This window comes from Electrophorus electricus, chromosome 6 (assembly GCF_041902795.1).
Source record: "Electrophorus electricus isolate QZ-2024a chromosome 6, ASM4190279v1, whole genome shotgun sequence".
Classification (NCBI taxonomy): domain Eukaryota; kingdom Metazoa; phylum Chordata; class Actinopteri; order Gymnotiformes; family Gymnotidae; genus Electrophorus; species Electrophorus electricus.
The window spans coordinates 7,600,993-7,622,722 of NC_137502.1; the positions used below are offsets into that span (position 1 = coordinate 7,600,993).

Here is a 21,730-nt window from a genome sequence, read left to right on the forward strand (position 1 = left end):
TACTACATGCATACCTAATGTAACGTTGGGGCTGTACCGTGACACTGTATTGTAAAAGCTAAGATCATGTATTCCTATGCAGCGGGACTTGGCACGGGCACATGGATGTGACCCATGCCTGGAAATATTTACCCATGGGTAGCTCATGCAGGAACATTGAACATTCATCACAGTGGTAAAGGATGGTGGCTCAGCATGCTCTCACCACCCTGTGGGCATTGCTATGGCATTAGTGTTTAATGAAGCACATTGCACAGTTATCCGGACTCCACCTTTCTCTGTCTAACTCCTTTCTGTCTAACTCCTTTCCTCTCTTTTCTGCTTTTTTTTCACTCTCGTTACATTTTCTGCTCTTCTGCACCTCCCTCCATTCTCTCCCCCTCCCGTTCTACTTCCATGGTCAGCAGCATTGAGACGGTGGATACGTCAGGAATGTAATGATTAATGGAGTTTTCTGTGGCTTCAAAGGGAATTGTGTGCTGTCAGTGACCCTCCTGTCTCTGAAGCTCCACGGTCCGAAAGGTGTAATTACTGTGCTTTTAGTAGACCTCTTTCTCTCCTGTCTTCTTGCTCAGTCATTTATAAGGGGCATTTTCTGCCTCTCTATCAGGAGCCACAATCCTAAGGCACTCAGAGCATGCTGGCTCACTATTTACTTTTCCCATTCGCATGCTGAGAGCTATCTTGTGGGTAGGAGTTAAAGTTCAAACTACTTAGCCACCATTCTTTGCTCAGATGCATACATCTTGCATATTGAGTAGAACAGCTCAAGTAGGCTCCAGACTTCATGGATAATATGTGGCTGGAACTGCAGTGAGAGAAAGATTCTGCATTATCATGGTTAAAGAGCTTTGAAGTGCTAGGAGCTAGTTGCTTAGGTTAATTCTAAATATAAATAGGGTAAACATTTTCTGCGTGTATTGTTTATTACTTCCATTCTGAAAATTTACATCTGTATTCAGGACATGAAGCTTGGCTATGGATGGCAAATAGAAAAACTAGGATATGATTCTCCTAGTCCCAGTTCAAGAGCTTTCCTCTTTGACTAGACATGTCCCTTGGGTAGTGGGATGGTGGGTGTTGAAATTGTTGAAAAGTGCAGTCTAATTTTGAAGTATCTTTGGCTGCTAGCAAACAAATGGAAAAGGACATAGAGGGCTTGGTAACATTATATTTAGAGTCCATTTGACATGCTCCACGAAAAATAAACATAAAATAAACCAGAGTGGATGCTGCTTCCAGCTCACAGAACATTACCTCTAGATAGTAAATATATCCATCAGATGATAGTCCATTCAAAATGGGTCCACCGAGTCTTTCTGACTCATTAATTTCTGCATGCATACAGTGACAGAGGACCAACAGCGTCCCCGATGGCATGCAAGCTTTTTGGCTGCTTCGTTGTTAGAACTGGATGCCTGGCACTAGCCCTTTGTGGCCTGCTGTGCCAGAATCAGATGCCCTTAATCAGTTGCTGACAGATGACAGCAGCTCTTGCCGTGTTTCACTCTCCACACCTCATCTCTTTTCCTCTTTGCTTGCATCTCTGGGCACAAACATGCCCCTAAGTGGAGGGGTCATTTGGCTGCTGGTGGTTTGGTGCTGCTGAATTCATAAAAGATGTACTCCACAGTCAGGTCTATCATGGAGAAATAGGTGCATAAGACCATACGTTCTAAGTATGGACAGCTTAGATTTTGTGGCATACTGTAGGGTGTCATGCCCCATGCAAATTCAGTGATCCTACTGTCATCTCTTTACACACAAAATGTTTAGCATGTTTCACAATATCCCACTGAACATTTGGAGTCTCACATCTATTCTAGCTTGCTATTCCCCAGTGGCCTTGGATGGGAGACAGGGACGCTGCTGGGAAGAGGTATCCTGTGGTCTACTTCAGATAGTGAGTTTCTGAGGTTTTTAAAATTTCCCATTCTGCATATAAAACATTCAGGCATTTGATATATGAACAAATGAGCAAGTTTCATCAGCTGGAGCATAATGGTTGGTTGTTGATGCTTTTATCATACTTGCAAATTTGCTAAAGCACATTTCCAAGATTTATGTGTGCATGCAATCCATTGTGTTTGCTTCTCCAGGGCATTCTGGAATGTTTTTGAAATTGCTAATGTTTAAGGAGAGTGGCTTACTGCTGTGCAGTACAGGTATAGCAGAGAGGAAAGCTGAGAGTTCATGTTATGTTCACTGTCATGTTAATTTTAGCACATTTAGAATGTTCTCTGAAAGCTGCACCTTTTAAATAATTTAAAAATCAAAAACAGATTCTTATGTTTTTATAAGCCACTTATAGCTATTTATATTGATAAAGACCTTTATTTTTATGAAAACTTAGAAAAACAAGAAAATGTGGGGCTAGGGTTAATGGGTTCTGAGCTGGAACTGATTCCAGAGAACTTTGAGGGATGTAAAAATGTGTCTGTTGTTCAGGGTGGAGAGACTATGCACTGTTGAAGCACCTTTGCCCTCTGATTTACTAGCTAAGTAGTGACATCTGTGTTTATTTAGGTAATACATTTGCGATATTGTCTTTACTAAGGAAAAGATGGTTTATATTACATAGATAAAATACATAAAAATAACGGTGACGTTGCATGTTGCAAATCAGGGCTTCTATGAAAAACCAGCTGACCTTGCATTATATACATTTGAAATAAACAAGCCTTCGGGCCACACAGTGTGACTTTTCAGATATGGTGTCCATTACAGTTTTTATGCACATCTCAGCATATGGGCATTGTTACCATTTACATTATTTTTTATATCTGTAACTTACATGAAGCTGTTGCTCTAAGCGTTTCTCAGATGTTGTGATGTAGTGTGCATATTTCATTATATCTAATTTAATAAATTTCTGTTGAGTGAACGCTTACGTAAAAAGTGGAGTGTTTCCAAATAGAGAAAGATACAATTTATTATCAGTAAAGACTTCATTCTCTATTTGCTGCTGGAAAACAATATAATGACCTCATGCAGCATATTCTCCACTGACCATTATTCCCAAGATACTGTTCCATCTGTGTAGGTAGGTGATCATAATACACCTCAAATGTCAGTAGAGGAGAAAAATAGTAACATGCTTGAAATTTCAAATTTCATATCCTTTTCCCAAACTTGACTTTGTACTTAGCCTGAAAGTTGAGGGTTTTTAAGCATTCTCCTCATGAGAGTAAAGCAGTACCATTAAACACATGGCTTCCCTCTTTCTGCTGTTTTTTTTTTTTTAATTAAATTTCAGTTGCCAAATGACTGTGTATTCTCAGTAAGGAGCAGAATGACCCCAGGCATGGCATTCACTGTAGAACACATGAATGTATCAGTGGGCCAAGCTGGCCAGTAAACGATGAAAGGTCACTCATACAAATGGAAGGCCAGCTTTTAAGAAAAGGTCAGAGCTGTTTTATATTGTAAACTGAATTTCAAGATTGCAGTGAAGAACTATAGGCAACTTTTGGCAAATGGGGCTATGTAGTGTATTCTAAGAGCATCTGTACGAAAATGCATCGTAATTAAAAAAGGGATAGAAGCTTGAAAAATTATTAAATTTAAATTGTATCACAAAAATAATGTTTACTAATGATTTCAAGTACACTTGGTTGATAGTTGAGAACTCTGTGTCAAAACCATTTGAAGCAAGCATCCATGTTGAAATGTGGGTATTAGCACAGTGGGTAATACTTCCAGAACAATGTGAATTTGGTTGGATTCAGTAGGAGGAATATGGATGGAATACTCTGCTACTAAATTCCTCATAATGTCTCAATGAAATTCTTTTCCAGGCTGGGGTGGATAATTTCTACTTTTTCCTTTGCTTGTCGTAATGTTGGTGGCCAGCTGTGAACCTACCCATGCATGCCCAGAGGACATCTAGCCCAGAGGTCATTTATGTCTGACCTCAGGCATTGCTGCAGATGTGGTGCCCTTTGGAAAATGTGACAAGTAATGAGTAAAGGACTAGCCGGCTCTCGGTGCTTGACTGAATACTTGTCAGCAGACAAATTCTGTTTCTTTTCTAAGAAACTTGTTTGCTATTTTATATAAGCTGTTCTTCATTTAAACCCTCATTTCTGTATAATGAAGAAACTCCACTGATAATACAGAATGTAGTTCAGAGCTCAGTGGTGACAGAGTGATAGCTTTTTTTTCTAAGCTTATGTCCATGTCAATAAGACCTGGGCAGAACTGTGCATGTTAACCATATGTGTCATATCCATGAAGTCACCTCAGTTTAGGAGGTCACATCCAATGATGCAGTGTCATTCAGAATCTTTTTACTTACTGATGTCTGGATTTATACAGCAAGTGATGGATAACTGACAGGGTGATTTGTGAATTGAAACAAATCCTTCTCCATTGCTATTGCACCCCCCCCCCCCCCCCGCCCCCCTGGCCAAAAAATAAAAAAGGGTTAGATTTCCATTCTAAAGTATGCTACTTATGATACTATCCCAACAGAATACATTTTCCAGAGAGATATGTCTGAATTGATTTTACCACTTGACATCTGTTATGATGGATTTGCAAAAGATGAGAGATCTCTGTATAATTCATAATGGAAGCAACCTACATATCTGCCTTTTCTTGTGTCTTTAGTAAAATCTGTTTTCTTGGACAAGGCCTGTGTCTGCTGAAACCGGGCTTGATATTTGCAGGTCTAAGTAGACCAAAGTATTATTATGCATATGTTACTGCATGTTATGGTAAAGAAATGTGATGTCTAGGAAAAGTCATTTTGTATGTCTTCTGGATTTTGAGTTAGGCTAAATTTATTTGTGCTTCACTGAATCCTACTAAACCAAATACTTTCTCAAGGGTGTCCATTCTTAAAAAAGTGCAAACACCTTTACCACATAATATAACAAAATTTGAACCTAAAGTTATGTTGGATTTTAAATCTGGTAAAAGATCCTGTATTCTTCAGCTGTGAAAAGCATAGTCTGTAAAAAAAAAAAAATTCCCAGGACTCAGAAGAGACTAAGACCCAATTAGATTTCACCCTTTGCCCTTAGACCACTAAGCACTACCCTTGTGTTTTGCATGTTCACTTCTAGGGATAGGGTGTCTTGATTCTTCTTGAGATAGAGGGGCAGGGGAAAGTGTTAGGATTGCATGACCATCCAAATGGAGGTGGTCTTTGAATGTCTTTCGAATTACTGTGCAAGGCTGTGCAAGCTACCAAAGAAATCCCACAAATCAGTGAAGATATCTTACTCCTTATTCCTCTGAATAAGGCTCCCCCACATGCTCATAAGCCTTTAGAACTTTAGAAATGTATTGAATGATATATTAAGGTTAATTCATATTGCTGGGCAGACATATCTAGATCTGTAAAGTATAAGATCAGATACTCTAATATTAAAATATACAACAAGAGAACAATTTTAATAATACACCAAGCACTGAGAGACCAGTTATATTCATCCATGCAGCTACCCCAACCATGGCACTAAATGTCAAGCAAAACTCAGTCTGCCTTCTTGGATGGAAAGATTAACACCCACATACCATAAACATGAGGAGGAGAATCATGTGTTGTTCATCACACCATACAATCTACATAAATCACAGACTGTGATATCTTAAAAACAAATAAAGCCTTAGCCATGCAAATATTTCAGAGGACAAACATTAATAGTCAAAGTATAAAAAACACACTTACCCCCCCCAAAAAAAACAGTACAGCAGATTTTCCTCTAAATAATTCCAGGGCAACCAGTAAACACATTGGGGCTATAACAAACATTGAAAAACATTTAACACACTTTATCACACTTGCACATGCCAGGATTTAAATTAACATGTTAAAACCCCAATTACATTCCTTTGGAGTCTCGAGACTCCCAGTGTTACACTCAAGCTACTCACACAAAAGACACCATCTTAATGGAATATTACCACCAGGTGCATGACTGTAAAACCTTGTGCAGCCATAAGAAAAGTGATTAAAAATGAGCATGGATATAACAAGCACATTTTCAATGATATAACTATCTCAGATGTACCATATTACTGGTTTTCAGTGTTTACATTTTGCTAGCTTTAAAACATTTGAGATGAAATACCAATACATAAATACTATTACTTTAATGTGTCAAAATAAAGTTTTGCTAAGGCAGATAAAGTATGTTTGCACAGTTAAATGTTTACGTTAGATTATTCTATTTTTTCATTAGTTAAACAAATTAACCCTCTTTATATTAAATCCAAGAGCATTTTAAAAAGTTTAATAAGTTTCATAAGAATAGTGAGTAACATATTGCACAAGAATAAATTAAAAAGAATTATAATAATTAAAAAATATTTAAGAATTTACAGTGAAAAAGATTGTGAAGATCATATATCACTCGATTTTCATTTTATTTTCATAGATCCAAGTCTTTTATCATTCACTTCTTAAGTTAGTGGTCTTTGTTCAATTTATTCACATGTGTGACAGTCAAATTTAATTTTAGTGTTTAGCAGATAGCTACAAGGCTGATGGAGATGGACTTTGTCACGTGGCCAATGACCTTCAGAATAGGTAGTTGGAGAATTACAGATTCACACTGTCTTCCAGCATCTCAGGAGTTTGCCTACACAGTCAATGTGGTCATCTTTGTACCCCTGTAAGGGTCCAGCTTGGAGAAAGCAAGACATTTTTTGTTTGTTTTTTACTAACAGAAAATTACATTAGTGTTCATACCCCTAACACTGCTGCTGATATATGGAACTCTTGAAGGGTTGTCCCATTTCTTATGGGAAGATTTCAACCATTACAGCTTGTAACACTATTCCAATGGGCAAGGGAACACTTGGAAACAATAGGTAGAGGTAAAAATATGACAGGGGATTGGGTCTTTATCAAATTCACTTGTTAATAATTAGGCTACATTACCCAACTGCCTCCCAACTAATACTCCCTGCAAAGGTCTTATACAGCTGTGTAAGTCAAAGCTCGTTATGAACTGATTAAGTATTTAGTTTATGCTAAATTGGTTTGACTGACATGTGCAATTTACTATTTAGATGAAAGATAATGGCACAAATAGGTCATGAATCGTGACTGATTTCTGGATTTTCATTTGTAATGTAGCTTCTAGACCTTTTATTCCTTCAGTTACTTACACCAAACGTACTGTGGCCTGCCAAGCTCTGGCTGAGAAGGTTCAAAGCATCTGACAGTGTGTGTTCAGAATCTCATAGCTGCAACTCAGCCCCTTGTAACGAAGGACAAACACCCAGCAAGTACTCAGCAAGCTTGAATTCTCCCAGCCCACCTGGGAATTTCTGCTGCCAGCCATCAACTCGGATGGCCTGTAATGGATTCTGAAAGGCTGTGGATGCTCCGAATGCAGATATTTAATCCAGGCATTTAGGCCGACATCAAAACACATCATGTCAGGCTTGTACAGAGGCTGCAAGCTTCTTTTAAAAGCAACAGACTGGAAATACAGACATTTAAATTGGATTTACTTTGGTTATGTCAGTTCGAGATGACAGATCTGGCTGTGATTGTTTGTGTGCTTTTGTTGTATTTCACTCCATATTAGTTGCTGAGATGCACTATCAGTCTGGCCATACAAATCTTAAAATCCACCAAAAATCACAAATAAAATAAGATGTCAAAGATGTTGTTTAGCCTGTACAATATCTGATATAAGCACATATAAATTCTTAGGATGCCAGTTAATGCAAATGCCAGGTACACGTGAAACAGTTAATGAAAATGGCTCATTATTATTATTTCTATTATTATTATTTTAATCTCTCCTTCTCCAAAATAGATGCCTGTTTTCTTGTTTACATAAAAAAGATGTAATGTCATTCTGACAATGATGCAACGATAATAAAGCAAAGACAGAGAAGTCAGCCCGAGTGCAGCAAACTGTAGGGGTTGCCTGTTCTGTGGCATTGGAAAAGGCCACCTTTTGTATTATTATCACTCCATTTAGAATATATTTTCTCACTATTACAAACAAATGCCCCTGCGTACAAAAAAGGTTAGTGTCTACAGTGTTTATATAAATACAATTTGCAACACTGTAACAGTTAAATCAGTGTTGTAGATGTTAATTCAGCACTTTTTTTGCTTGTAGGAAGTAACTTCTGGTTTTGCTGTAAACCACATTTTCTGTGGGGGAGGTGGTGGCCATGGTCATGGTCTAAACTCATTGACTTTCTCCGTATGCTAAGATCCATGCATACCTACTGTACAAATGGAAGACTAGCCATATAACCATTTACCATGTCATGCTAAAGTACCATGGCTGGCTTTTTTTTTTTTTTTTTTTTTATTCATGTGAGGCCTAAATGGAAAAAAACCTTTAATATATTTGTAATGGACTTGTATTTGCAAGTCTTTTAGTCACAGGTCTGGGCTGGAAAATAATGAATGAATGGATGGAAAATCAATCAATCAAAATGTGTTTATATAGCACATTTTACAAGACGCTTTGTCACAAAGCTACTTTACAGATGTCTGGGTCCAGACCCCAAGTAAACATGCCAAAGTTGACAAAGAAAAACTCAAAAGAGTATGAGAAAGGAACCTTGAGAGGAGCCAAAACTAAAAGGAGGGGACAAGAATAAAGTAAGCAATAGAATGCCAAGAAACAAAAAAGAGCACTCTACAAAAACGAAAAGCAGGGAGAAGATTGGTAACTTTAGCATTTAGATATCTTAAATGATTTTGGTGTTATATGAGCACAAAAATATAAAAATGGCATTGTTAAATTGTATAAATTGTTAAATTGTACAGACAGGAAGTTGATGGAAGGAAGTCGATGATTGTGTCCAAGTGCAGGAACAATTACGGAATTAATCAAGAGAGAAAGAGGTAGCAAAATAGAAAAAGTGCAAACAGGAGGTTAAACATTAGAGTATATGGGCAGTGAATGATGGAAGCTTCAGCATGTCAGAAACCTATCGCAGAGCATGAGAGAGAACAATAAAGAATCAATGCCAGCTGTTATGACAGCTACGTGACAGTGTAAACAACAAGTAATGCATCTCATATTAAGTTAACCTGAAGGTAGTGTAAATAAGTATTGTATACATTTGTTTACTACATGCCATAGGTCCAATGTTTAATAATGTGCTTTTATTTACGTCAATAAAGACAAACACATTAGAAAACTTTCCAGTGTGGACATGGGCACTTCAGTCGCGTTGTGCTGCTGAAGCCATGTGAAGTGAGATTTCTCATGTGTTAACTGAAGTTAATTCTCTCACGGTCTCTCGCACATGTAACATCTGGTGGCATCTCACAGTCAGCATGTCCTTGCACACAGAAGGCTACATGGCAGTGTGACCAAAAATATTTCTCCTGTCATTTAGTTTAGTTTCCATATCATTTTGTGTTTTACAGTGTAATTGTTTAATTCAATTGCCTTTAATTCCCATTTATTATTTTATATAGTTGAATGTATTATTACTGATGCTGCTGAATACCACATGTAGCCTAGGGTACAAAACTGTTTTTAACTTGCTCATCCTGAGTTCGCAAAGTTAGTTGTAAATAAAACATAATCACAAACGGAATCATGCAACGCTTCACATTAGATTAATTTTAAAATGAAGTTTTCACCTACCCATTTGGTACCGTTTGTGAATAAATGTCTGCGCGCACGTGTGGAAACAAGAGCTGCGTGTAAATGAGACACGATGAAGGTTACGCTGTGTTTAGAGAAACGTTTCGTGTGCATAAGTAACTGCTAGCGTCTCTCTCCCTGCTGTGGGTTGGTAAGATCCACGACTATATCAGATCTGTGGATTTCAGCAAGGACTTAAAATGTGAACACCACTTGAAACGCACATGCTTTGTTCTAAATGTACGTACATGGTCCAGAGGTCCCAGTCTAATGTCTCAGTGTCTTGTCTGCAGGGGTGTTATGGATATAGTATGTTGTTTCTCCGTGTGCGTGAATCGCGCTCACAAGTCTACTCTGGAGTTCCCATCGCTGCTGCTCAAGCGAATCAGTGTGCGCCTCTCCAGGATCGAAAGCGATTTGGATTCCGTTCCCGTTCAGCCCAGGATGGCAGTACCTCCTTAGTGGAGGCGGAGATCGGACCGTCAGTTGCGTACGAAAGTGCGTTAACACAGACCAGTTTGGTCTACTTCATAGTTTTACGTCGGTGAACTTTTAAATTCTTCCCATTGACTTGTATGTGCACTGCTGGATTCATTTTACCTCTGTCGCAGTGAAAGGCTGTTCGCGCAATGTTAGGAGCGGCAGTGCGTTCGCGTGTTCTGCTGTTGCAGTGTTTCATCACTGGTTCCCTGTGCAACGCATTCACTTTCACAGAGGAACCTGCGGAGCGAGCTGCAAAATCAGATGGATATTGCAGTTGGATTCTAAAGACACAACCGCAGGGAGCGAGGAAAGAGGGCTACAATGAGTTTCGACTCCGTGTCGAAGGGGACCCGGAGAATTATCAGCCCGGCAGCACTTACCGAGGTACAGTTGACATATAAACTGCGTTAGAACTGTGCGTTTCACTTGTCAGGACTCCGCGTTCCTGTCCCGCTGACACGAACTAAGTGCGCTTCTTACCCAGCATGTCTGCTCAGCTGGAGCATGTACGAGACAAAGTAGTGACTAACGAATGCTAAGTGGTCAGCCTATATGCGATGCCTTATGATAAAGTCGATGTAAACGATATTTATGGTCAAGTCGCTACAAACTATTAAAATGTTGTAGTGTAATGCCCGGAAAGGAGTAGACTTGTAAATAGTGATGTTTATAGGCGTTTGTTAATAATAAAAGGAAGCAAACCGTACATTTATGGAAATGACTTTTTTTTTTTTTACTGTCTATAATCCAGGTATGTGAAGGTGTGGTGCAAAGTGAGCAAAACTGATTTTGACATCAAGTCAAGTACATTAACATATAGGTTGAGTTGAATACAACCACCTGAGCTGGTCTAGGTCGTTTCAGGAGCCTTTCTTCTCTTACAGGAGCAAAGTCACTTATAATACACCATGCTTCCTCGGTATGGATCTGTTATAGCAATTATACAGATATGCTTTACTGAGTACTTTTGTTTTTCCCCTCCTCATAGTGACTCTGTATGCGAGCAGCCCTGCGTACTTCAGAGGTTTCACTCTCATAGCGCTTAAAGAGGGGAGGAATGGGGAGAAAGAGGAGGATTATGCTGGCAATTTCCAGGTAGGAATGTGTTAAAATCTTGCCAATACACAGCAAAATGGTGACAGTAAGAGAAAGAAATCACCAGACCAAGTGTAAAGCACATTGCGAGGAGGAGGAAGCTGCCTATTTATGAATAGACAAGTATCTGTGTTTGCTCCCTGCAGATGACATCTGAATGTCTTATTCAGTTTTTATGCTGAGAGGAGAACATCCTAAGTGTTAGGTCACCATACTATCCAGTGTGGCAGATTATTTAGTAGCCCACCCTCACATCTGCTGCTGTGGTGAAACGTAAGGCTGTCAGTGTGAGGGCCAAGGGCTGGCATCCTCTCTAATGCTTCTGAGAGCTGTAGCCAGCTTCACACTCAGCCACACCTGGCGAAGTCTCTTCCATCGGTGCCATATGCCGCTGCCGCTGGGACCGCCTCACTGCATAAGCTCTCATGCAAGACCAGGGAGGGGGAGAAACGGGGCCTCTTAAAGTGTCTCAGTAACAATAAATCTGACTGAGCTCTTCTTCCCAGACTCTTCTCTGATGCAATAGTCACTTCCTGTGTCATGCGGGGGTTATTGAGGACGTCGGCGTATTCTCACCGTGCTCACCAAAATTCTATTGTTTATGAGATCCAAAGTAGCAACAGAGGTGCCATTTTACAGTGGGATGGTCAGCACAACCGGCCCAATCGTAGTCTATAATGTTCTTCTGTCTTTCTGCTGTTCTTTCGAAACCCTTCCTCGCTCTTTTGTCCCTGCCAGGCTCTGGGAACATCTTTCTTTCTCCTCTCCACGCCCCCGGGCATTCATGGCTTTGTGCGCCAGAGCTGGTTTTCATGTGGAGATGAAGCGGGCTTGCCGAAAGGCGGAAGTTCAAAGTGAGGGCCCAGCTCCCACCTCATGCCAGCTGGATGGGCTGAGGGAAGGAGGGAGGGAGATGTTCCTCTTTCTGTGGGGGGAGGGATGCCGAATGGTTCAGACTGTGCTTTTCCTCATGATGCAAGATGAGAGGAGTCAAAAAGGATCAAGAATAAACAGCGGGGGATTTGGCTCACCAGCTGTTGCTCCAGGTCTCAAAGCCAAGAGTTATCCACTATTAGTCTTTGGGGCCACATTTCCTTACTTTTAAATGAATAATGCAAGCATACAGGCATATAGAGGCAATCTAACCCTCAAGCAGTGAGACACTAGATATTCTGTAGAGTTACTAAATGTCAAAGTTTCTAATATTTTTACAGTGTTGTTACACCTGTGCACTGCCATAAGTGTAATCCTCAGTTTTGTATTCCCTTCCACCCTTGGTTACTCATACATGATCACAGTCCATCTTATGCAGCTGAGAACCTGCTCCACATGTGTTGGCTTGTGCCAAAGTAAACACAATCCTTTCAAAGTAAAGGGAGGGACATTAGTGACCTTTTTGCATACATATAAATATTTTTGGATAGCTTTGACGGATTTGATTTTCAGTGTTGATTAAGTATCAAGAATGCAGTATATGACTGAAACCAGTCATTATCACTGGCAGTATTCACAGTATCTGTTGAGAAATCATGGTCATATTTTTAAAGAATGAAGCCTTCTGATTTTGCCATCCAGTCATTTTGTTAGCTTTATGCTCATAGAATAAAGATGAAAAATTGTGAAATATTAGTATAAATGTTCTGTTCTGCCGAGTTAATCCCAATGCTGTGATTTCGTTTAATGTTTAGCAATATTTTCTAGTTTTAAAGTTACATTTTCTATACATTTTCTATTGTTCAAAGTGAAAAATTATATTCATGTTGTTTTCCCCTGGCTGAAAACTACGCTTGCACAAACTTAGGTTCTGTGTTCTAGTAGTTTTTATTAAGTTTGAAACACTTAGGTGAATTGACTGGATCAATACTGCAGTCATAAACACACTTTATGACCCATGATGCTACTGTGTAACTGACTGAATCAGGTCCCAGTGCCTGTTTTAGCTGTAATTACTCTGGCTGACAAGGTCCCTATAGAGGCTTCCTGCTCCAGAGCATGCAGACCCATGTAGAGAAAGATCAGGGCTCATGGAGAACTGTTCTTTACTAACCCCACCCCCACATTTCCCTTCATATATGTTCTCAGCATGCAGTTCTCCCTTTATGCAGATTTTCCCCCCCAGAGTGATTCCCTGTCTATGACTGTACTTAATGACTGTGAGCACCAGGATGCTGACTTATCTAGTTTAATTGCCCCTAGTCAAAGGTCCCTTCTCACTCACCACTGCTTTACCCCGAGGCAATTGTTGTTAATGTTGAGGTCTTAAGTGTTGCAGAGAGCCATGGCAGTTTCAAGGCCAGAGCTGTTAAACATTGGATTTGGCTTGAATCAAGCTGGTCAGTGCTAATCGATCTTGCGGGTCTTTTGGATATTGCAGCAGATCTCTCTGTATGCTTCTGCTTTGCTCCTCCAGTTCACTGTATTAAAGAACTAATTGATAAGCATTCATTTAGAGTACAGCGTTCACCATTACAAATATGGCCCACCCCGTGAACCTGAAAAGTCACCCTGCAGTACACCAACCTTTTCTTCCAGTCTTTTTCATTTATTGTGCTTTGTGTAACGTGTGCTCTCATTATCCCCGGGAGCTGACTGCACTGAAACGTGCTGTTTTGTGCTCTTGAAATTAATTTCATGGTGTTGTTTATTTAGTGCCCATGTAGAGTTTCCCTTTTGTGGGGAGTGTTGCACACCATAGCAGGATACGCTCAGTTATAATATCACAGGTGAAACGGAAGGAGAAATTGGGGTCAGAGTATTAGTGGTATGTTGTCAGTTGAATTATGAATTATGAAAAAATGAATTATGATAACCTAGGTGAGAAATTAAATAATTTTAAATGCAGTTAATTGCTTTTTAGATATTTTGTATTGCACTTGCAATAGCAGTTCTGTCCTGTTTGGCTTGTTTAAGTTGAATCTTCAGTAGGAAATTCATGCAAACTTCAGCCCAGTGCTTGAATCTGTTACATAGTGATAAAGATGTTGCAGTCATCCAAGCAAATCAATCGTGATCCCTCCACCACATCCACATAGACATGCGTGCTGGGATCTGGCACTCCGCATTGTCTCCTTGAGCAGCCACATGAGATATAAATAAATAAATAAATAAATAAATAAATAAATAAATAAAATAAACAAAGACAGTTTCTCTTTTTCAGCTGAAACAGAGCTTATAGGTTCCTCCCACAGATACCAATGAATAATATTCAGCCTGCTGAGACTCTTATGGAATGCTAAAGAAAAGCCTGGCTTAGTCCCACAGCCACACTTCTGCTCAATCCTCAAGCGTCCCTCCTTCTTTATCCCACTGCAGTCATATCCCTTTGTGAGGCTTAGGAACTCAAGAGACCTGTGCCCTTTCTTTTACTCCATCCTTCCTTGTGTCAGGAGAGCCAGTCATATCACTGTACCCATCCTTTCACCAGCCTGCCCAGACTCACAGTCAGAGCCTGGAGCAAAAGTGTCTCTCTCTCTATCCCCCCACCCCACCCCACGTCTCTTTACCCCCAAGGTAGATGTGGCTCAAAAGCATTTTTTTTTTGCCTTTACTTCAAAATTCTGGCAAATGGAAATCTCTTGCCATTGGGGTTAGTTGAAGAGCATCTTATTTGAAATCTGGAAGCGTGCGCTGCCTCAGCCATTTCTGCCTGGATTCCGACTGCCCTAAAAGCACTTTTGTTTGGCCCTCTGGGGAGATCTGTTGGAACTGTGCCTGACTGGTGACTGACTACTTTTCTCTTGACTGATAATGTTATTTACAATAAATAAGATTCTTGGGAAGATCCAGAGTCAGTGCCTCTTTGTAGTGTTAAACCTCTTTTGATTTTTAAGAGGATTTTAATTTGTCCATGATACTCAACCCATATCCCTCGTGGCCTTGATTCTAGCCAGCTGGAAATTCAGGCTGTGTCCTTTGCGACCTCTAACTAAAATGGCTAGAGGTTCCTAGCAACTTGCTTGAGAAATGATCCTAGATTAATAAGAGGGCTTTTATTGTAAAGTGCATGACATGTGCAATCACTTTCTCTGTGTTTGGCCAGCCATGCAGCCGGTGGCCCGCTGCAGAGTTCTGGTTTTGTTTGACATTGTGTGTTATTGTTCCAGCAGGCTTGCCCTCACTCAAGTCAGTAAAATGCTGCAGGTCAAAGGTCAGTCTGACGCTTTTCACAGCTGGTCTTTCACTGCATTCTCACAAGGTGTCATAGAGATGGACACACGTGTGTGCGCACACATCCCAAATGCTGCGCACTTAGCCTGGTCTGCAGATCAGGCCCTTTTCTCATTCATAAATGGGATGGGGCCAGAATTCATTGCTGACAAGCTAGTCTTATGTGAGTTTTTTTGTTTGTTTGTTTTTGTTTGTTTGCTTGGTTTATTGTTATACACGTGTGAATAAATCAGAAATGAGACTTTTAAATACTTCTAGATTTTTCCTCAGCACTTACATCCTGTTATGAGCTAATACATAACAATTAAAAAGGTTTTATATAGAAACATTTTTAAATAAGCTAAGCAGAACATGGAAACCTGATCCTTGAGATGAATAAACATTATTGTTTGCATCTACAGCTTTATGTATCATTTGGAGAGATGTAGTCTACATCCAGCTTCTCTACAGCTTAAGGCTAGTTACGTTAGCAGTTTACTACTTTCATGTGAATTACCTTTAATAAGCTACAGCTAGACATTATTGGACAATTAAGACTCACCATGTATAAAATACGACAATAAGTGGTGTTTGTGACTTAAGGGAAAAATGCATTGTTCATGGTTCTTCTTTGCAATCACAGCAACTCAGATCTGAATCCCCATGTCCATACTATATAAAAAGTCTTAGTTGGTATTGAAGTATGTGTGTTTTCTAAAGCTGGATGTGCCAAAGTGTAGTGTACCTGAAGTCACAGTAATTGAGCAACATGAGGAACCTTACATGCACGTTATCTGAATTTGCCAATACCCTGCTTACTGCCTTTCGAATATTTCAATGATGGCAACTGAAAGATAATTACCTCAAGTACCACAAGCTACAGCAATAACACCTGACACATTAAGACAAGTTTCCTAAAAAGACTGTAGAGTTAATATGTGTCTTATATAGGGCTGTAGTCATTCTTTATGTCAGTATTACCTTTAAAACCATTAGCAGTGCTGGTCACCTTCAGTGTGCATTTGAAGTTCACAACTCTGCCTGTGTATAAAGTCTATCTAATCAAACCAACAGCTGATTTGATTGCTGCTGCGGTTTATTGGGCGGAGGATTTTAAGAAAATTGGAATTGCCCCTGACCTTCATGTATATCTTACATCACACACATATACGTGCACAAACACACGTACACAAACATCTCTTCACTTGGCTCCACCATGTTTCAAAGCATTTACAGCTGAAAAATCTCATGTCTGGAAGAGTCATGTGGGTAGGGCTTGTATGAGAAATACTTTGCTTGTTTTCCCACTGCTGGTTCATGACAAGGGAATGGATATTAGTAAGAATTATAGGGCTTCAGTACATTATATTGGCCTTTAGTGCAATTAAGAGATAAATACCATCAAATTAAAGTAACAAAACAATTAATCAAAAGTAACAAATGGTAATTTACAGTTTGGCACTTGATTGACAAGGTTTAATGGTATTCACCATTTAGTATGAAAGAGATTACGCTAATTAATTAAAAACTAATCTAATGACAAAAATCCTTAATTACTGTGCAGTTACCAGATGTGGCTATTAAGAGTTATTTGTGCGTAATTAGTTACATTTAATTATTCCTATAGTACAAGGTATTTCATACAAATGTTTATTCGAAATCAGATGACTCAGGCTGTTAATGAAAGTAAACATGTAAAAAATATGCCTGGCCAGCAGTCCTTTGACAAGATTTAAAATTAGAAAAACTAAAAAAATATTTGCCTTTGAAAATGTTTAGTTATCTAATACTGTTTATGATTTCTGAATGTGTGTGTTTTTGCGTGTCTTTTGTTCTGTAGGTAATTGATGAAGAGGACACACAGTTTATGACTAATTGTCCACCTGCAGTAACCGAGAGTACCCCTCGCAGAAGGACAAGAATACAAGTATTCTGGACAGCACCCCCATCAGGGACTGGCTGTGTACTGCTGAAGTAAGTGTCAGACTTTGTCTCTTCTTTGTGGATTTAACTTAACCATACTATGTGACGCAACTATCATCTGTCTCTTAACTATTATTATAATTGCTCTCTCCCTTTTCTTATATTCTATTATAGTCAAGGCCAGAAAGAATTTCTAATATTGCAGTTGATTAGATGTAATGGTAATTTAGTGATTTCTGTATTTGGGTCAATAGATGATGAGTAGGTCAGCACTAGAGCAAGTGGAAAGTATTGGCTGGGGAATAATCATCTTGGATTGTCTTAAATCTTCGTTAATGAGAGGAATCTCCAACCTGGAGCAGATTATTCAGAACATATTTAAAGTATGTGACATCAAATTATATGTTAAATGAGTGGACCTTTGAACAGGTGTCTCTTTGTATGCTTTGACTTTGCCATCAGAGAGCCTGCTGTTGTTATAATTCAGGTCTAATCTATCTATCTGTAGTTAGTTTGGACTAAGTAATAAAGACTAAATAAAATCATCCACAGCTCTGAACCTAAAGTGAGTATATTCAGAACATAGACATATAGATCTATAATTGATGTTGCTTTGTGTTCTTTTATTGAGACTTGCATCAGGAAGCGGGCTGGGTGGTAAACACTGTAAAGCTGTCTTTTACAAGAAGGGATGGATCTGATAAAAAGAGTGGAACAAAGAGGAATGGAAGAGATGTGGTTTACATGACATTCTGATCACTGCATTATTAAAGCATGGAGTGAGCCTGTCACTCTGTGCCGCTGCACTGTGCTACTGTAAAAGCCGTCTGCATTCCTTATTAATGTCCATTATTATGTGGTTGTCTGGATGACCGATGAGCACCCTGTTCCCGATGTCTCTGCTGTCTCCACCAGCTGGCTCTGCTCCTTTTGGTCTCTAACCAGGAACACAGTTACTAGAGTCCATAGCAGCCTTGATCCTGAGAGAGGGGAGAGATGGGGAGGGGGGGGTAGCAAGTGGGAGAGTGCAAGTGAGAATTATTGAGCGGGACTGACAGCAGGGGAAATAAAGGATACAGCATGAGGAAAACAGTGTCTGGGAGCAGAGCAAGTCAGAAAAAGGAGATATGAAAGAACGTTTGACAACATAAAAACAGAACATGGTGGAAGAAGAGGGACTGCTGTAGGTGGATTGTGAAGGGGATGTCGGGGAGGGTCGGAGAGGGAGCACAGAAGGTACAGGGAATTCAGGAGAGAAGAGGTGTGAAGAGGCAAAGGAAGACAAAGGTCAGCCTGCTTGAACCTTTGTGCTTTTTTTCATTTCTTAGTCAACAGGGGAGTCCTGAAGCTCAGGCTTCAGTGTTCCCTGGAATTTAAATCATGTTTCAGACACTTGTTGCCAAGTGCCAACTGACTAGAGCAAAACCTGAACTAATGGAAAATTGCAAAATATACTGATGCGTAGGAAAAAGAGTTATTAGCTAACTAAAAAGAGGCCAACTGTGTAACATAATTAATTATTTTTGTATGCCCTCTGAGTGAGTGCAGAAAACTCAATAGGTTGACTCCAATTAAACATTTTCTAGAAACAGAGTGACAGGTGTATAAATAACACTGGCTCAGCCCAAACATGAAACTTCTAGTCAAATATACTACATTTGGCATATACCATTCACACAAACACATGCATACAAAAATGCAGGCAAATTGTTGAGATACTTCCAAACATCTTAAAATGCTATTCTCATATATGCTCATACTTTAGACATAACAAACTGATCCACATGGCAGCAGGTATTATGGAATATCTAGTAAAATGCATCCCCTCAAACCATTTACTTTCCTCCACACATCTAAGGTTTGTTTTCATTGTCATAATTTCAACTTGGAAAAACTAATAAGAAGTTTATTTCTTATTAAACAATTGAAATGAGTCCATCTTACTGAGCTTTACCTTTCAACATGTTTCTCTGCCATAAGGAACATTTTTTTTCCTCTTTTAATTTGACATTATAGTTTTACCCTTCTTCTTATTGACTGATTGATTTGGTTCATTCCTTCCTTCATGAATCTGCACAGTTATTCATCCTGGTGTATTTAAAAAACTATAAAAAAAAAAAAAAAAAAAAATTATATATATATATATATATATATATATATATATATATATATATATATATATATATATATATGTATATGTATATATATATATGTATATATATATATATATATATATATATATGTATATGTATATATATATATATATATATATATATATGTATATATATGTATATGTATATATATATATATCAGACAATTCATAGAAAAATTGATATAAGTATTATGATTAAGTTTAAAATTAGAACACATTACTGCTTTAAACTAGTCACAGGCACCCCTTTATTGGATCTTTTATTTCTATATTTGCCCTGTAAAAACACCAGGCTTCAAATTATTTTTATATGACATATATGGACTCTTTCAGTTTTAATTTGGCACAGCTGTTTGTTGTGTGGTGTTATTAGACCTGCAGTCTACACTTTGTGAAATGCACCCTGCGAACTTGTCAGGACTACTAGTGCACCATCAGCTGGCACTCAGGCTTGCCTGGGAAGCATTTGTTGATTTGATCGTCCACTCTCAGTGTGTGATTTAACAACTTATTTGACAATACAATTGTGTCTTGCTGTGTACACTCCTTTGGAAGAGCTGTTTTTACAGAAAATGTCTTTTCAGTCAGGCTTAAGCCATGTGAGGCTGAGTGCCAGTGCTCATTGGTTTTCTTCAGCCACCTCTCAGTTTGCGTGAGTCCTTGCATTGGACTTTCTAAGGATTGAAACATTGTTGTTTTCCCCATCAGACATATTTATATCCATGTTCTCCTTCCTAGGATCAGACATATACAACATTGCTAAACATAGGCAGGCACTGATGAGAGGTCGAGGCCTACCATAAAAGAGCTCTGATTCACTTATTTAGTGAATTTGCGACCACCTGCTGTAAGGAAAGTTCAGCATTGCCATCAGCCACAGGAGGTGCTCTTTAAAAAATAATAAAAAAGACAGAGACACAGCATGAGCTAAGTGCACCAGCTGAGCCCTAGCTAGCCTGGTCATGCTTGTCTGAATGACCGACTGTGCATGGATGGACACTACAGAGCTAAGTTAAATTCAGAAGAAAAGACTCACATTGATTTCCAATTGAATGGCCTGATTTCATCCCCTTGAACTTTTAGCTGTAGCAGACTGAACTGCATATGTCACCTATTTATTTGGCTCCTTTTAGCTAGTGGGATGCATTGCAAAAACATGTTGGGGGGATCAAGAATCCTTCACAACAGCGTCAGAGAGTAACATATTGCTACTACACTGCTCCTACTAAACCACACAAATAAATCCAGACATACCCATTCACATGTGCACACAAACGTACAAGCGTACACTCACACAACACAAACTGTAAGTGATGCTGGTCACAAATGCAAGGTAGCAGGCACACATTCATATTATGCAAATGTGTCATGCTAATTTGTGGCAAGTGCTTTCAGTGAATGTCAACCACTCTTGCATGTGTACCAGAGCTTTGAGCAAGCTGGCTTTCCCTTTACAGGGTGTGTACCTACTCTTAAGATTGATTATAATTGTATAAGTTTGTCAATAAAGAAGGGTCCATGGCATGGAACATTTTTTAAAATTTAGTCCAAGCTAAAAAGAAGCCTTCTCACAGACATGTATGGTTTGAAATGTAAACTGATCTGATGGGTGTCCTGTCAATCTTCGTTTCTAAATTTTTAAGGAAAGTCTATACTGATTCAGCACAGCTGTATAATGTATTTATGGAAAAACGTTTCTTTATTACAGAGAGCTTTTGGACTGTGTGGTCACACTGCTGCACACTGCTTAAGTGAGCTGCATTTTGCTTCAGTTATGGGCAGCTGTAATTGTGGAGTAACGGCACTATGCAGACATGTTGAAGCCTGGAAACAAAGTCTTGATATCTAGAATCTCCCGCCTGATGCTGAGTTGTTTATTGAGTGAAACTTCTTTGAGACTCACTTTTTGGGACTCGACCAATGTGACTCCAGTAACTAAGTGACATGAGTAGTGTTTTTTTATTTATTTATTTTTTATTTTTATTTTTTTAAATTTGAATACATGCCAAGCATTGAACCAACCCTTTAGCATCACTTCCAAAATTTTCCCTCTGATCTAACACTGCATAATCCATGCGACTGCTGTGCTCTTTTGAATTTATTAAGCACTGGCCTGAAGAGAATGCCCTCTCCTTTAGCCACACACACAAACACACACACACACACACACAAACACAAAAAAAAAAACATACACTAAGATGATTAGCATCAGCAGTGTAGATGCAGGAAAGCGAGTTTGCCTTTAATAACGTCTCATTGATAGAATTTAAATTGGATGTTAAATAACCATTACCACAGCTGATTGCCTGGCCAGCCCGGCCAAGGGAGGAGACTTTCTTCCAGT

General features: G+C 39.1%; 1 protein-coding gene across 2 annotated transcripts in view; it reads left to right on the forward strand.

Annotated features, from left to right (window-relative positions):
- Window positions 1-9,779: 9,779 nt before the first annotated feature.
- The window catches only part of spon1a (spondin 1a), a 64,360-nt gene continuing 52,409 nt past the window's right edge, over window positions 9,780-21,730 (forward strand). Inside the window, exons 1-3 of one of the 2 annotated variants that reach the window (XM_081716087.1) lie at window positions 9,780-10,454; window positions 11,059-11,165; window positions 17,152-17,285. In XM_081716087.1, the coding sequence (XP_081572213.1) occupies window positions 10,217-10,454; window positions 11,059-11,165; window positions 17,152-17,285 (479 nt within the window). In that variant the 5' untranslated portion in view covers window positions 9,780-10,216. The remainder of the gene's footprint in view (window positions 10,455-11,058; window positions 11,166-17,151; window positions 17,286-21,730) is intronic. The other variant, XM_026999441.3, reaches the window with a different exon arrangement.